This window comes from Macaca fascicularis, chromosome 20, assembly GCF_037993035.2.
Source record: "Macaca fascicularis isolate 582-1 chromosome 20, T2T-MFA8v1.1".
Classification (NCBI taxonomy): Eukaryota; Metazoa; Chordata; class Mammalia; order Primates; family Cercopithecidae; genus Macaca; species Macaca fascicularis.
The window spans coordinates 12,700,522-12,718,815 of record NC_088394.1 but is presented as its reverse complement, the minus strand read 5'-3'; the positions used below and the strand labels follow the sequence as shown (position 1 = coordinate 12,718,815).

The following is an 18,294-nucleotide window of genomic DNA, read 5'->3' as shown; positions in this document are numbered from 1 at the left end:
AAAATTCAGATATAAAAATGGGCTTAGATTTGTTAAACGTCCTAGAGGTTCCCCATTGCTAGAAATAATCTTTTTTCAAAAAAAAACCCCAAGCAATTCATTTAATCAAGCAGTAAAATAAAAGAGTATGCAATATGGACTGTCTAGTACAGAGTCTCAAAGTGGAAATAAAGTACTTGGGGTAAGGGAGGGGGAGAATCCAATTAATGAACCCCAGGATTTTTGACCAGGATGACAAAAATCGTAACATCCAGTCAACACCTCAAATTAGTTAGAGGCTGGTAAGAAACTTGTGACGCAGGGAACATAAAACTCACATGACAAACATTCAGAGACATTTAAAAGAGAAAAAAATACCTGAAAAAACCATTCCGTTTCGTAAGTCCTCTGGGGGATACACGTGACAGTTTTCAACTGCATTAAGAATAACATCAGGAGCAACAAAGGGCAGCTGGTTTTGGTTTTTAGCTTCCTGAAAAGTCCAAAACTGATTCTAATTCCTCGGCAGGTTAAAAAAAAAAAAAAAAAACACCAAAACAAATCATTCTTTCTCGCATGCTTTGAAGGGAGAAGAAATGCTCTCCTATGATTTCCTCTGACAGTCACCTGAAAGTTCACAAAAAAGAGCAATTTTTTTTTTTTTTTGAGACAGGGTCTCACTCACATCAACCAGGCTACAGTGCAGTGGTGGGTTGATGACTCACTGCAGCCTCGACCTCCTAGGCTTAAGTGATCCTCCCGCTTCAGCCTCCTGAGTAGCTGAGACCACAGGCCTGCACCACCATACCCGGCTAGCTAATTTTTTTTTTTTCTGTAGACAGGGGGTTTCGCCATGTTGCCCAGGCTGGTCTCAAACTCCTGGGCTCAAGTGATCCTCCCACCTTGGCCTCCCAAAGTGCTGAGATTACAGGTGCAGGCCACCGCACCTGGCCAAAATTAACCATTTCTAAATGCAGATCAATACCTGAAGCCGACTCACTGCCACCCATATGGCACAGAGATCCAGTGTGTGAGTGTGTGGTAAACGTCTACCAAGTGTCAAAATACCTTACATATCCTTATAATGAAAATCACAACAGCTAATAATTACTGGAAACTTACTACCTGCCAGGCAGTGTTCTAAGGGCTGTACATGAACTGACTCATAACAACCCTCTGAAGTGAATACCGTTATACTACCCATTTCAGAGTTGCGGAAATTGAGGTGCAAGAAAGAAACTTGCCCAAAATCGCAACACAATTCAGAACCGGCAAACCTAGGATTCAAACGCCAAGCTCCGAAGCCCACGCTGATTCCACTGCCTCCGTTACTGTTCCCGTTCAGAATTTAAAGGGAAAACTTCCAGATTACGTCCTCTGATTCCATATGCGACAAAGACGCCTTGGCGGAACAATCACGTGTGTAGTCTTTGAGGTAACTTATAGGGCCTACAAAGCTCCTGGGCCATTATTTCTAGAAGGGAAAATATTCCAAAGATATCTTAAAGCTGCTTCACAGGCCAGTCTGAGTGGAATAATTTCAATGAACCACAAGAATGAGTCTTTGTTCCTAGGTTAAAAAAAAGCGCTAGAAAACATTGCCAACAGAAAGTAAAGAGGAGAAGCACGCATTTCAGAGTCAGTGGCTGCCACCACTTCCTCCTGGGGAAGCTTCTCAGGACTCCATCTGAAGGAAAAAACAAGTCTCGCCTGCATTTCCCCTAATGTCAATACTGTTTTATGATCCATGTGAAGACGGCTGCATCTCACAGTGTCCGTCTCTCAAAAACAAATACACATACACACACACATATATAACATATATATACACATATATACATATATATTTCACACACATACACACACATACAGAAACATGCTCGTACACATCCACCTTGGATTTTGTATTTTGGCACAATAATACAGTGCACATTTAGGCTCCCAAATCCAGCAACGGTCTGCTCTGTCCTGCTAGCACTGTCTCTACTCGAAACATGATTCGTCCACCAACACCCTGACAGCTTTTTTTCGATGTAAGGATATGTGCTATTATTTACTTGTTTGTCTTGAATTTGACTCACTTTGTTCAGTTACATACACATGTTTAAAAATTATTTTAAAATTTAAAAAATGGAAAGCTGCATCACAGTTGTAAATGGAAAACTAGCATCATATGACATAAAAACAGTAGCCTTAAAAGTAAATGAAAAAAAAAAGTAAAAAAAAAAAAGTAAACTTGGCCGGGCGCGGTGGCTCAAGCCTGTAATCCCAGCACTTTGGGAGGCCGAGACAGGCGGATCACGAGGTCAGGAGATCGAGACCATCCTGGCTAACACAGTGAAACCCCGTCTCTACTAAAAAATACAAAAAACTAGCCGGGCGAGGTGGTGGGCGCCTGTAGTCCCAGCTACTCGGGAGGCTGAGGCAGGAGAATGGCGTAAACCCGGGAGGCGGAGCTTGCAGTGAGCCGAGATCCGGCCACTGCGCTCCAGCCTGGGCGACAGAGCAAGACTCTGTCTCAAAAAAAAATAAATAAATAAAAAAAAAAAAAAAAAAAAAAGGTAAACGTAGGCTGGGCACGGTGGCTCATGCCTGTAATCCCACCACTTTGGAAGGCTGAGGCAGGTGCATCACTTGAGGTCAGGAGTTTAAGACCAGCCTGACCAACATGGTGAAACCCCGTCTCTACTAAAAAATACAAAAATTAGCCAGGCCTGGAGGCGCGCACCTGTAATCCCAGCTACTAGGGAGGCTGAGGCAAGAGAATCACTTGAACCCGGGAGGTGGAGGTTGCAGTGAACGGAGACTGCACCACTGCACTCCAAACTGTGCAACGGAGCAAGGTTCCATCTCGAATTTAAAAAAAAAAAAAACCTAAATACAATTAAGTAATAAATTTTGACTCTCTGCCATGGCCAGAGGACAGCTCTGAGCCTGAAATCTGCACACTCTGTTTTAAAAAGGAGAGGCATTAGAAACATATTGTTTTTAACTATTTTGAACAAGCTGTCATTTTTGTAAGTCAAAAATGATCCAGGCCGGGTGCAGTGGCTTTGCCTGTAATCCCAGCACTTTGAGAGGCTGAGGCGGGCGGATCACCTGAGGTCGGGAGTTCAGGACCAGCCTGACCAACATGGAAAAATCCCGTCTCTACTAAAAATACAAAATTAGCCTGGCATGGTGGTGCACACCTGTAATCCCAGCTACCTGGGAGGCCGAGGCAAGAGAATCGCTTGATCCCAGGAGACGGAGGTTGTGGTGAGCCAAGATCACGTCACTGCACTCCAGCCTGGGCAACAAGAGCGAAACTCCATCTCAAAAAAAGAAAAAAATTTCCTTGAAAAAGTAGTGAAAAGCAGAACGGATGCAGTGGCTCACGCCTGTAATCCCAGCACTTTGGGAGGCCAAGGCGGGTGGATCACGAGGTCAGGAGATCAAGATTATCCTGGCTAACACGATGAAACCCCATCTCTACTAAAAATACAAAAAAATTAGCTGGCCATGGTGGCGGGCATCTGTAGTCCCAGCTACTCGGGAGGCTGAGGCAGGAGAATGGCGTGAACCAGGGAGGCAGAGCTTGCAGTGAGCCGAGATCACGCCACTGCACTCCAGTCTGGGTGACAGAGAGAGACTCCATCTCAAAGAAAAAAAAAGAAAGAAAAAGTAGTTAAAAGCTTTAAAAACAAAAGGAGAAAAAGGGCAGATGGCTGGATCAGAGAGCAGGGGAAAGCATGTGAGGCCTCCAGGCTGTGTTAAGGATGTGGGTCTTTCTCCCAAGAGCAAAGAGAAGGCAGCTGGGAGGTTTCAAGGGAGCATGAGGTGAGGGAATCTGCATTCTGCATTCGATGTGGTAGAAGCAGGAGAAGAACAAATGGGGAGAGCCCAGAGCTGCAGCGGCCATCCTGTGAGATGCTGGTAATGGGGACCGCAGGCCAGCAGAGGAGCTGGAGGGAAGTAAGTGGATTTGACCTCAACTCCAGGGTCGGGTCAGCTACCAGCGGTGAGGAAGGGAGGCAACTCATCTATCTTGTCAGTCCTCCTAAGTTATTTTTAAATGTTCGCTGACTTTCCCTCAAGATTCAACTTTCTTCTTTTTTTTTAATTATTTTTTTGAGACAGAGTCTCACTCTCTCACCCAGGCTGGATTGCAATGGTGCAATCTCGGCTCACTGCAACCTCTGCCTTCCGGGTTCAAGCGATTCTCCTGTCTCAGCCTCCCGAGTAGCTGGGATTACAGGCGGGCACCACCACGTCCGGCTAATTTTTTTAGTACAGACGGGGTTTTGCCATGTTGGCCAGGCTGGTCTTGAACTCCTGACCTGAAGGGATTCACCTGCCTCAGCCTCCCAAAAGGCTAGGATTATAGGCGTGAGCTGCCGCGTCCAGCCGAGATTCAACTTTCTCACAGAATAGGGACAATGATGTGGCCTTTCCAACATGAAGGTGGTGCCACCTTTACCCAAGTACATTTCCTAGGTAAGACCAGGTCTCTGATATTAAGAAGTAATCCGCCTGGGGTAGAGGAGAATAATTTTTTTTTAAACCCAGCCTCAAAAACAATTTAGTCACTAAATAGCACATAACAGAGAAAGAACAAATCATGGAACTCTAGCCCTTTCAAAATGTCTAACCTAGGCTATGGCATTTTGCCTCTCTGAATCAGTTTTCTCATCAGTGAAAAAGGGATAACCCAGGCACAGTATGGCTCATACCTGTAATCCCAACATTTTGGGAGGCCAAGGTGGGAGGATCACTTGAGTCCACGAGTTCAAGACCAGCCTGGGCAACATAGTGAGACCCCATCTCTACAAAAAATACAAAAAGTAGCCAAGTATGGTGGCTTGCATCTGTAGTCCCAGCTACTCAGGAGGCTGAGGTGGGAAGATCTTGAGCCTGGGAGGTTGAGGCTGCTATGAACCATGAACACACTACTGCACTCCAGGCTGAGTGACAGAGGAAGACCCTGCCTCAAAAAAAAAAAAAAAGAAAAAAAGAAAGGATAATACCTCTGCTCCTTCTGAGGACTAAGAATCAACATAAATAAAATGTAGCAAAGGCAGTCACAAACTATAACTATTATTATTACTTTTTTTTTTTTTTTTTTTTTGAGATGGAGTATCACTCTTGTTGCCCAGACTGGAGCAATTGCAGCTCACCGAAACCTCCACCTCCCAGGTTGAAGCACTTCTCGTGCCTCAGCCTCCCTGCCTAGCTGGGATTACAGGCATGTGCCAGCATGCCTGGCTAATTTTGTATTTTAAGTAGAGACAGGGTTTCTCCACGTTGGTCAGGCTGGTCTCAAACTCCTGACCTCAGGTGATCCTCCCGCCTTGGCCTCCCAAAGTGCTGAGATTACAGGCATGAGCCACCATGCCTGGCTATTATTATTATTTTTTTTAGAGACAGGGTCTCTGTCTATTGCCCAGGCTGGAATGCAATGGCACGATCATAGCTCACCGCAGCCTTGAACTCCTGGCCTCAAGCAATCCTCCTACCTCAGCCTCCCAAAGCAATGAGATTACAGACATGAGCCACAGTGCCTGGCCTATTATTAGTAATAGTAAGCAGCATACTCCTTTTAGCCACAAACGACAGTTATCACAGAAGGAATTAACTTTTTCAATTCTACTACAAAACATAACATTTTCTGTAACAAAGGTTATGGTAGCAAATTCTATTATATAGGTTCAGTATTCTTTATCCAAAATGCTTAGGATCAGAAATGTTTCGGATTTCAGGTTTTTCCAGACTGTGGAATATTTGCATTATATACTTACCAGTTAGGTGAGCCTAATCCAAAAATCCAAAATCCAACTGGCTTCCATTAGCATTTCCTTTGAGCATCATGTTGGTACTGAAAAAGTTTTAGATTTTGGAGCATTTTGAATTGTGGGTTTTTGGATGAGGGACACTCCACCTGTGTAAGAACACGTTAACCTAACATTCCAAGCAGGACTGCCTCTCTCAGGAAGCGGACAGCACGGTAATGAAGAAAAGTGGTCAAGAAGTCATGGATACTTAGACACACACACACCACACACACCCATACACACACATAAACACAGACAAACCAACCGGGTCAGGAAAGAGGAGTCTTTCCTAATTACCTCTGCATCCCAGGCCCTGGAACAGTGATTGCACTGGAAGCTTTGCTGTCCAGCAGAATCACCTGGAGATCCTGTTGAAATGCAAATTCTCAGCAAGCTCCTCGGCTTCAGTCATTCACACACACACTCATGCACATATACACATCCTGCTCCAATACAACTAGGACAGGACTTAGACACTGCATCATTAATCAATAAGCCTCCCAGGTGATTCTGATGCAAGCGGACCTTGGATCCCTGGCCAAGGCCAGGCCCCATAGTAGGCCCTCAGGAAGGACTAAATTGACCATTGAGTCTAATGATCTAATGCCACGAACATATACTGAGAATCTAATGTATGACAGGTACAAAGTGCTTGTGTAAAACACTGAGAAGTAAAATTTTTAAAAATAAATGGAGAAACACCCTTTCTGCCTTCCAATCTCACAAGCTTCGTGGTGGCACAGATATTTGAACACCTGACTACAGTACAATGTAATACACACACTCATCTGGCTAACAAATCTTTACTGAATGCTTCTAGGCACTAGAAAACATCTGTAAACAAGACAGCAAAACATACCTGCCTGCACAGAGCCGACATTATAGTGACAGGATAATAGGCAAAATTAAAAAGCCGAATGTATATATAGTTAGTTGGATGGTGATATGTGCAATGGAGAAAACATAAGCAGAGAAGGCAGAGATAATAGGGTGCATCACTTTAAATCTGTGCCAGTTTCGAATCATCCACATGGCTCTATTCCAGGAAGGTCTACATGCTTTGCTCATGGCTGTTAAAAGTTTACAGTAGGAAAGGACAGAAAAAGGAACGATGGATACGGGAGGGTGGGCTACGGTGAGAGTGTGGGGGACATGAACAGTTTCCAGGATGAGATGAACGTTGAGCAAGCAAGTTCCCTTCCCTTTCCTTCCCATGCAGGAATCTCCCTCCTGCCACCTCAGGGGCTGCAGAGCACAAATTAGCTCTGACTGAGCTCACAACGCATTTGCAGCAAGGACTGGATGCTTGTGAGTCTCCTACCTTTGCCAAGCCCTATGTGGCCTATGGGTCTCCTTCTAGCCAATGTTATCAGCTTATGCCATGATGTCAGCCTTTCCTGGGTCGTGAATGTCAATAGCCATTTTTAGGAAATTTTTTTTTTTTTTTTTTTGAGATAGAGTCTTGCTTTGTCACCCAGGCTAGAGTACAGTGGCACAATCTCGGCTCACTGCAACCTCTGCCTCCTGGGTTTAGGCAATTCTCCTGCCTCAGCCTCCCGAGTAGCTGGGATTATAGGCACCCGCCACCAAGCCCGGCTAATTTTTGGTATTTTTAGCAGCACAAATCAAGCCTCAAGGGGTTTCACCATCTTGGCCAGGCTGGTCTCGAACTCCTGACCTCGTGATCCACCTGCCTCGACCTCCCAAAGTGTTGGGATTACAGGCATGAGCCACTGCACCCAGCCAAATTTTATTTTTTGAGACAGACGCTCACCCTGTGTCACTCTGTCACCCAGGCTGGAGTGTAGTGGCGCGATCTCAGCTCACTGCAACCTCTACCTCCTAAATCCTTAATTTTCCCCAAAATTAGCCTGGGTTCAAGCGGTTGTCCTGCCTCAGCCTCCCAAGTCTCTGGGACTACAGGCGTGCACCACCACACTCAGCTAATTTTTGTATTTTTAGTAGAGACGAGATTTCACCATGTTGGCCAGCCTGGTCTCGAACTCCTGACCTCAAGTGATCCACCTGACTCGGCCTCGCAAAATGCTGGGATTATAGGCATGAGCCACCGCACCTGGCCCATTTTTAGGAATTATTTTTTATCATAAAAGGAACACATGATCACAATAAAAAACGCGAAAAATACCAGAAAGCAATATTCCCAGTATTCTTACCCCTACTGCTACCTTAGGCCACATTTCAGTGTGTTCTGGCCAGAGTTGCTATCTATCATAGCTAGGACCACTCCATATGCATAGAATTTCGGATCCTGCTCTTTTTACAACATATGCCTTTTTACTATCTATGTAATTTCTAAATTATTACCCATGCATTTTTCCATTGAAAACAAATTCCATATAAACATTACTCTTAATGGCTATATAACATTCCACCCTATTAACGCACTATATTTTATTAACCATTTCCCAATTACTGGGTATTTAGGCATCCAAGTTCTCATAATTATTAATTACCCTGAAAATAATTTTATATGGAAAGGTATCTCGAATAATTCCCTCCGAATAGATTCCTAGAAAGAGAATTATGGAAAACGTGGAGTGTGGGAGATGAGCAGTCACCGCACAGAGAGTCCACGGTTGACTCAAATTTCAGCGCTGCACCTCTTGGCTGCAGAGGCAGAGCACAGAAGCCGGCCGCCTTCTGCCGCCTTTTCAAGCTCGATGGTCAATGGTTTTAGAGGCGACATATTTACCTGCTGTCGGAATCCGAGGCGATCTCCTTTCTCCCTCCAAAGCGGATCTGGCACTGCACAGAAAAAGAAGCTGCTGAGATCAGCCGCTGGGATGCGACACTCAAAACGTCACACAACAGCCCACGTAGGGCTTAAGGGTCAGGGAGGGGACACAGGACCAGAAGCTCTGCACGTCAAGTGAGGACGTCCCTGTCCCCTGGGTATCAGCACAAGACTTAAGAAGGTGCACACCTCAGCCTTGAAGCTGCCACTTAAAGGAAACCCTTATCTCCCACTTGTACAAAAGCAAGCCTTGTGGGAAAACACTGCTAACAGAAAAACAAAAGCACACGGCCATCTGTGCATTATCCAGGCAGCTGCTCCTGCCTGTCGGCAGCTGACTGTCTACCACACAGAGCTCTTCGCAGGAGATAATTACAACTTCCACAAACCTGCGCTGAATGGGCCCCTTTGGACAAGCCCCAGAGTTGTCGTGACTGGCTATGACATTACAGCAGCACAAATCAAGCCTCATACCAGTCATTGGGTTGTATGGAATGACAATTTACTGAGGGTGGGTAAAAATGAAAGCAGGCTACTTCTTTTTTATTTTTTTTATTTTTTGAGACAGAGTTTCACTCTTGTTGCCCAGGCTGGAGTGTAATGGATCGATCTCAGCTCACGGCAACCTCTCCCTCCCGGGTTCAAGTGATTCTCCTGCCTCAGACTCCCAAGTAGCTGGGATACAGGCATGTGCCACTATGCCCGGCTAATTTTTGTATTTTTAGTAGAGATGGGGTTTCTCCATGTTGGTCAGGCTGGTCTTGAACTCCTGACCTCAGGTGATCGCCCACCTTGGCCTCCCAAAGTGCTGGGATTACAGGCGTGAGCCACGGTACCTGGCCCTGCAGGCTACTTTTTGAATTGGTAAAATTAAAATATAGATAACATAAACTTTGCCATTTTAACCATCTTTAGGTGTAAATTTCAATTCACAATGTTGAGCAACCATCACCATTATCCACTGTTCTAATTTTCTTAACAAAAAAAAAAAATGGGGTCTCGCTCTGTCACCAGGCTGAAGGGTAGTGGTGCCATCATAGCTCATGGTAACCTTGAATACCTGGGCTCAAGCAATTCTCCCACCTCAGCCTCCCAAGTAGCTGGGATTACAGGCACGTGCCACCAGGTCCAACTCATATTTTTTATTTTTTGTAGAGACAGGGTTCTCACTATGTTGCCCAGGCTGCCCTCATACTCCTGGCCTCAAGACATCCTCCTGCCCCAACTTCCCAAAGCACTGGGATTACAGGTGTAAGCCACCATGCCTGGCCTACTACTGTCTTTTTCTTTTGAAGGTATAGAATCTCTGCTATGGGTAGCTGGCTTGCAGGGTTCCTAAACTTATCATCAATACTACTACATTGTATGTGTGTGTGTGTGTGTGTGTGTGTGTGTGTGTGTGTATGTGTATATGTGTGTGTATATATATAATTTTAAATGATATATTTGTCAAAACACATGAAACTATACACTTAAAATGCTATGTTATATGTAAATTATACATCAATAAAATTTATTTTTGAAAGTCATGCAAAAAAGTCATATGCAACACTTTAACCCTCAAAATAACAACAACAATAATAATAATAATAATGATAATAACAGCAGGCTAGGCGCAGTGGCTCACATCTGCAATCCCAGCAGTTAGGGAGGCTGAGGTGGGCTGATCACCCGAGGTCAGGAGTTCGAGATCAGCCTGGCCAACATGGTGAAACCCCACCTCCACTAAAAACTACAAAAGTCAGCCAGGTGTGGTGGCATGCACCTGTAGTCCCAGCTACTCAGGAGTTTGAGGCAGGAGAATCACTTGAGCCCAGGAGACAGAAGTTGCAGTGAGCTGAAATTGCGCCACTGCACTCCAGCCCGGGCGACAGAGCTAGACTCCATCCAAAAAAAAAAAAAAGCAGCAGAAGCTCTGTGCATAAGCTCCACTTTATTTCTCTCTAACTGCTACCTTTAAAGTGGTTCATCTTGCCTCCTCATCTTATTATATTTTCCATTTCTGCAGCAAAGAAAGAGCAAGCTAACAACATGGGCTCCAGATGTTACCATGTTAACAGAGGACCAGGCTCTGTCCAGGCCCTTTACCTACTTTAACAAGCCAATTCCCTCAGAAGCCATACACAGATTAAGTGACCCAGTTACAGAAGAGCAGAGAGATGCTCAGGGAGGGTGCGTGAGCTGTCCCTGTACACAGAGAGCTGAAGAAGTAAAGCTGGCCTTTAATTCCAGCCACGTCGGAGCAGAAAGCCTGTGTCCCTCCTACCACACAACGCCTCAAGGCTTACATAGATACTGCATTCTCTGGGCTCACTTCAATACTCAACATACACCCCAGCCACATGTGGTGGCATGCACCTGTAGTCCCAGCCACTCAGAAGGCCAAGGTGGGAGGACTGCTTGAGCCCAGGAGTTTGAGGTTACAATGAACTATGATGGTACCACTGTGCTCCAGCCTAGACAACAGCAAGACCTTATCTCTAAAAAACAAACAAAAAAAAATTTCACACACAACCCTATTACAGTACTTACCTCCCTACAGTGTGATTACACACATAATTATAACTGTCAACTGCCCCTTCCAAAAAGTGAGCTCCTAGAATTCCCAGATTTGGATCCTAGCTCTGCCGCTTACTAACTATGACGCCTTGAGCAAGTTATTGGATCCCTCTGAGTTTCAGTCTCTTCAGCTGTAAAATGAAACCAACTGCAGGAACTATAATCTCACAGTGTTGTTGGAAGGATTAAATATAAAGTGCTTAGCAGAGAGCCTGGCACACAGTGGAGGTGTGATCAGTGACAGCTAACAGTAGCATGCATCTGGTACATGCAGCAAGCGGATTCCAGTCTCACATCCAAGCTTGCTTCCAAGCCCAGCCAGAGTCAAGCATCAGAAACAGCATCACATCAATCACAGCAAAGCCACCTGGAGTGTCCACACAGCTGGGGGCAGCAGCAGAGGACCCCAGGCGTGGCCTCCTTCCTCCTTGTCCTAGCCTTCTTGTGCTCAGGGGTCCTAACTCCAAACCACCACCTCTTCACCCCTCAGAGCTGCCCTCAAACACAACTGCTTGGAAATGAGACAATGGGACTTTGAAACCCACATCAATGCCTTTTTTTTTTTTTTTTTTTTTTGAGACAAAGTCTCATTCTGTTGCCCAGGGTGGAGTGCAGTGGGGCAATCTCGGCTCACTGCAACCTCCACCTCCTAGGTTCAATCAATTCTCCTGCCTCAGCCTCCCAAGTAGCTGGGATTACAGGTGCCTGCCACCACATCCAGCTAATTTTTGTATTTTTAGTAGAGACAGGGTTTCATCATGTTGGCCAGGTTAGTTTGGAACTCCTGACCTCAAGTGATGCGGTCACCTTGACCTCCCAAGGTGCTGGGATTACAGGCGTGAGCCACCGCACCCAGCTCAGTGCCTTTCTTGAAGGGACATCACTGAAGGATGGGGGTCCTCTAGAGGGCTTTCAAAATTCAAGACACAGGACTTCCTCCAACCCAACTCTGACTGTGTTCACTGCTCTATCATTTCCTGGGGAAAACGATTAGATCGCTTCACTGTTCCCAGGTATAAAGTGGGAGTCAGTCTGTGTATGTTATAGGGAAGAAATGACCTACATTAATTATCTGACACTATTACTCGACCAAAAAGGCAAATGTGTGCTTTCTGCTTACCTGTTTCACTGCATCCAGCAGTCGCTCCAGCAGAAATTGTCTTTTGTCATTGTTCTGTGATCCTAAAATGCAATGAGGCTTAATTAGTTCTCGTTGACACTCGGACACGGCTGTCCTCAACCAGACCAGTCCTTTACTACTGATCTTTAACCAAATCAATAGCACGACTAGGTACCAATAAACCGTATCATTACAATGAAGTTTGGCTATTGCCTGTTACTACATCAAAGGAAAACAGGTAAACTAATTTTCCCCAAATCTGAACAACATGTCTACAATGGTCTAAAGGTTTCTCAACCCTTGGCACTACTGACATTGTAGGATGTTTAGCAGCATCCCTGGCCTCTACACACTACGTGGCATTAGCACACACAAACCCCTGAGTCATACCAAAATGTTTCCATGTAATGCCAATGTCCCCTGGGAATCAAAACTGCCCCCAGTTGTCAACCAGCAGCCTGAAATAAAATACAAGTTTCCCAGTACAGTGGGAACTGCTCACTGGCTGTTCTCACTATCATCTCCAACATCCTTTTCCCACGCCGCCTTCAGCAATCCAAGCTGTAAAACCTGATTACTCCTCTTCTCAGCAGCTGAGGTTGAACTTAAGCGGTCTGGCCAATGAGAAGATAGCAGAAGTGTACTGGGAAAGTTCTGGGAAAGTCATTCCTTTCTGATAGAAAGAAGAGCTATGAAGGGCATCATTCTGTCTTCCATCCTTCATGCCTCAATCATAGACATGTTGGGTGGAGCCCGAGTAGCATTTTGCCACCATGAAGTCATGAGCCTGAGAGAAAGACCTAGAAAATCACAAAGACACCAGCCCTGATATCACTGAGTTGGTAAGCCAAGACTAGAAACTAGCTAACTCTCACAAAATAAATAACGATATTTGTCCACACCACGGCACATTGAGCTGTTACTTGCAGCCAAAAGCATTCCCAACTGACACATATGACATACAGTGAACTTCCATTTAAGAAGGTCTGGGGAAAGGGCACTTGAAAACACCAGGCGGACAGTTGTCAGAGCCACACCTGATCTCCACAAGAGGCCCAGTGACTCCAAGCAAGATACAAAGCCACGGACTAAGATGCACCAGTCACAGAGCACACTGACTTCAAAGGATACTGGAATTCAGGTTATAAGGACAGATGCTCCACACTGCAGGCGTTGAATTGCCATCAGGCTGCTTCTGTCCTGGGCAACTCTACGTAGGCTGCACCGGGGCGGAGCAGCAGGGCATTATCTCAGAGATGGTCAGTGATTCCTCCAGGTCAAGCCAGGGCCAGCTGGTTGATAACAACCACCACCATGTGCTGGGCGCATCCTACATGCCAGGAACCAAGCTGAGTACTATGCATGCAATATCTCCCTTCATCTTCACATCCAGCCTACAAGCCAGGATCCCAAACACAGATGGGAAAGCTGAAGCTGGGAGAAGTCAATTGACTGTGTGTGTTGATCCACCCAGGATTTATTTAACTTCTAGTGTGTGTGAGGCAATATTTTAAGAGCTGAGGACATACAAGTTAAATGGTGTAAAAGAGCCATCTTCTCATGGAGCTAAAAATCCTACTAGAAGGCTGGGCACAGTGGTTCACGCCTGTAATCCCAACGCTTTGGGAGGCCGAGGCAGGCAGATTGCTTGAGATCAGGAGTTTGAGACCAGGTTGGGCAACATGACGAAGCCCTGTATCTACCAAAAAACACAAAAAATTTAGCCGGGCATGGTGGCACACAGCTGTGGTCCCAGCTGTTCACGAGGCAGAGGTGGAAGGATCACTTGAACCCGGGAGGCAGAGGTTGCAGTGAGCTGAGATCGTGCCACTACACTCTGGCCTGGGTGACAGAGTGAGACCCTATCTCAAAAACAAACAAACAAAAAATAGTATAAAAATAAACTAATCAACGAAAAAGTGTTAGAGTCATACTAAGAAGAAAAAACAAAGACAGTGATGGGATAGGGAGGAAGCAAGAAGGCTGCTTTAGCCAAGGCAGCCCGAGGGCCTCTCTGCACAGGTGACATGTGAGCTGAGCCCTCTATAAAGAGAAGGAGGCCGGGCGCGGTGGCTCAAGCCTGTAATCCCAGCACTTTGGGAGGCCGAGACGGGCGGATCACTAGGTCAGGAGATCGAGACCATCCTGGCTAACACGGTGAAACCCCATCTCTACTAAAATACAAAAAAAATTAGCCGGGCGAGTTGGCGGGCGCCTGTAGTCCCAGCTACTCGGGAGGCTGAGGCAGGAGAATGGCGTGAACCCGGGAGGCGGAGCTTGCAGTGAGCTGAGATCCGGCCACTGCACTCCAGCCTGGGCAACAGAGCCAGACTCCATCTCAAAAAAAAAAAAAAGAGAAGGAGCAGCTATGGAAAGATAGGGCAGACCAGCGTTCCAGACACAGCAAGCAGCAAGGGGAGAGGCTCGGAGGTAGGACAAGCTTGGCTCTGGTCTTCCAGGACTAGAAGGAAGTTTGCTGTGGTTTGAGCAAAAAGCAAAAAAAAAAAAAAAAAACGGAAGGAAAGATCAAACAGGCAGGCAGAGACCAGTCACATAGGATCATGTGGGCCATGATAATGGGGTTAGACTCTGTTGAAATTTTAATACTAATTGGTTAAACAGTAATCCTGACTCAAGACCTCTAAAGCCTGTGTTAGGACCACGATACCAAGGATCCCGCCTTACCTCCAGGCCTAGTGATAAAACCAGTCAGCAGACACACAGTAAAACAACTGACTCTTCAAAAAAATACCATTAGTATTTTTTTCTGGCAGAGGTTTCGATCAAGAATAGCCTGGACACCATTCCCACCAGCCATGAGGCATCTCAAGGCATGGCTCAGGATGGCTATAGACCCATCTGGCCAAGGTCCTCTGACACCTCTTGACACCTGTCTCTATCAATCACACGCTCTTTGTTCCAGAATCCAGGGTTTGGATTCTGGTCTTCCCTCCCTAACACCAGAATAGAAAAGTCAGGCTTGCTTTCTTCCTTTTTCCAAGTATGAGACCCGACAGCTCTACCTGCCCTTGAGCAATATCAACTGGAAACTTGACAGGGTTCCCCGCACTGGAAATGCCTTTGTTATTTTTTTCTCATCGTAAAAGCAATTCATGTAGGGAAAAAAATAGAATAATAACAAATCGGGAAAAAATATACAAAGAAAACAAAAATCTCTTTCATCTCCCTACTGATAATTTTGTAATGCAGTTCTTCTCAAACTTTGATGTCCACAAAGATCTCCTGGAGATCTTGTTAAAAAGCAGCCATTTGTTTGCTGGCGTTTTTTCTGAGACAGGAACTCTATCACCCAGGCTGGAGTAAGTGGCACAATCACAGCTCTCTGCAGTCTCAACCTCCTGGGCTCAATCCACTCTCCTGTCTCAGCCCTCCGAGTAGCTGGGACTACAGGCATAGGGCACCACTCACAGATAATTTATTTATTTTTATTTTTTATAAAGATGGGGTCTCACGAGGTTGCCCAAGCAGCTCTTGAACTCCTGGGCTCAAGCGATCCTCCTGCCTCAGCCTCCCAAAGAGCTGGGATAATAGGCGTGAGCCACCGCGCCCAGCCCAAAAGGCAGATTCTGATTCAGGAGGCTGCAAATCGGGCCTAATTCTGTGTTTCTCTTTTTTTTTTCTGAGACAGTCTTGCTCCATTGCCCAGGCTGGAGTTCAGTGGCGCAATCTGGGCTCACTGCAACCTCCACCTCCCAGGTTCAAGCAATTCTCCTGCCTCAGCCTCCCGAATAGCTGGAATTACAGGCACACACCACCACGCCAAGCTAATTTTTGTATTTTTAGTAGAGACAGGGTTTCACCATGTTGGCCAGGCTGGTCTTGAACTCCTGACCTTGTGATCCACCCACCTCAGCCTCCCAACGTGCTGGGATTACAGGCATGAGCCACCGCGCCCGGCCAACTCTGTGTTTCTCATAAGCTCTCAGGTGAGCTAATACTGCTGACTCCCTTCACACTTGAATAACAAAGATTTAGCACCGGCCGGGCGCGGTGGCTCAAGCCTGTAATCCCAGCACTTTGGGAGGCCGAGACGGGCGGATCACGAGGTCAGGAGATCGAGACCATCCTGGCTAACACGGTGAAACCCCGTCTCTACTAAAAAATACAAAAACTAGCCGGGCGAGGTGGCGGACACCTGTAGTCCCAGCTACTCGGGAGGCTGAGGCAGGAGAATGGCGTGAACCCGGGAGGCGGAGCTTGCAGTGAGCTGAGATCCGGCCACTGCACTCCAGTCTGGGCGACACAGGGAGACTCTGTCTCAACAAAAAACAAAACAAAACAAAAAAAAGATTTAGCACCTACCCTTCCTGAAATGCACAATGATCCTCCAGGTCTCTTTTTTTTTTTTTTTTTTTTAAGAGTATTTTGCCCTACTGCTTGTTCTGGATGAGATGTCGCAGCCTCCTCTGCTTTACTCTGCAAAGCCTCTTTTCATGATGGGGTGAGGGGAAGAAAAGAAAAACCTGTTCTTTATATAAAAACTACCCGAGGTTGTGCAGGTCTCAACCCAGAGGCTCACACTTCCTGGCTGTGATCTCTCTCTGCAGGCAAGCAGCTCTCAACTGAGACAACCTTGACCTCAGAAGGGGCAGCTGTGGCCAACTTATCCCTGAATGAGCTTAAGAGAAAGGGGTCGGCCGGGAGCAATGGCTCAAATCTATAATCTCAGCAACTTTGGGAGGCCAAGGCGGACGGATCACATGAAGTCAGGAGTTTAAGACCAGCCTCACGAACATGGCAAAACCCCATCTCTACTAAAAATACAAAAACTAGCCAGGTGTGGTGGCAAGCACCTTTAGTCCCAGCTACTCAGAAGGCTGAGGCAGGAGAATCGCTTGAACCTGGGAGATGGAGGTTGCAGTGAGCCAAGATTGCACCAATGCACTCCAGCCTGGGCAACAGAGTGAGAGTGTCTCATAAATAAATAAATAAATAAATAAATAAATAAATAAATAAATAAATAAATAAAATAAGTAAAGAGAGAGAGAAGGGGCTTTACTAGGCTGCAGGGAGCACAGGTGGTCTGAGGACCGCTTATCAACTGAGAGGAACAGTGGAGCGCACTGAGCGGGAAGTCACAAGGCCTGAGCTCTCATCCTGCCTGGCCCGCTTGCTAGCCATGTGATAGGGACAGTCACTTCCCTTGTTTGGCCACTGGTTTCTGCATGAGATCATGCTCTCCTAGCTCTAGAGTCTATGGAAACTCTGCAGAGACAGGCAGGCAGAGCAATCGATGCTACCAGTCTCCTTCTTACCTTCTCCCTTTGAATCCAGTGGAGAATACAGCACCTCCGCCAGGGCCCACAAGAATCTGCCAGCTTCAAATGTTGACACCACTCAGAGAGAAGCAGGAAGAATGTGCCCACCTACTGAGTCCCAACCAGAGGCTAAGTCATTAAATGACCTATTAAATCCTTGACAAAGAAGGAAAAGTGGCTCCACTCAGTAGCGAGGACTGCGACTCAGGAAAATACCTTTACAGGACCAGACCCATGGGAAGTGGCTGAGGAGGGATTCACTTCCAAGTCCATGGGATCCTGGACCTGCCAGCTGCTAAGCCCTGCTCGCCCTCGACCTCCTTCACAACCTGCAGCAGTGGCCCACTGCAAATTCAGCAAACACTTCCAAATTCAGCAAGCACTTCCAAATTCTGCAAACACTTCGCCACACAGGAGCAATCAAATCCCATCTTCCTGCTTCCTCATCTCCAGGGGCAGCCCCCAGCCAGCAACCAGGTGAACAAGAATAGGCTTCTTTTTATTTTTCATTTAGATCATCATCAAAATGAAAACAGAAAATGGAAAGGCACCCGAGGGAATACCTCCAGGGATTCACAAACCTGTCTGAGAAATGCAGTCAGCTGACACCCCCTAACTCTACTCAGAAACCTCACGTGCATGGGAAAATCAGTCACCTACTTGGGTCTCTCTTTAATGTTTTCTTGTTGTTGTTGTTTGTTTGTAGGTGGAGTCTCACTCCTGTCGCCCAGGCTGGAGTGCAATGGCACCATCTCGGCTCACTGCAACCTCTGCCTCCCAGATTCAAGCAAT

General features: G+C 46.3%; 1 protein-coding gene across 13 annotated transcripts in view; it reads right to left on the bottom strand.

Moving 5' to 3' along the window:
* SNX29 (sorting nexin 29) overlaps window positions 1–18,294 on the bottom strand; it is a 589,214-nt gene that overhangs the window by 552,475 nt on the left and 18,445 nt on the right. For 10 of the 13 annotated variants that reach the window (XR_012429267.1, XR_012429268.1, XM_005591284.5 and 7 more), the window contains exons 2-3: window positions 12,224–12,285; window positions 8,503–8,555 (exon numbers count right to left, since the gene is read on the bottom strand). Coding sequence is in view for 6 of the 13 variants with exons in the window: in XM_005591284.5 (XP_005591341.3) it covers window positions 8,503–8,555; window positions 12,224–12,285 (115 nt within the window). In the remaining 7 variants the exon portion in view is untranslated. The remainder of the gene's footprint in view (window positions 1–8,502; window positions 8,556–12,223; window positions 12,286–18,294) is intronic. The other 3 variants (XM_074027806.1, XM_074027807.1, XM_074027809.1) reach the window with 1 other exon arrangement.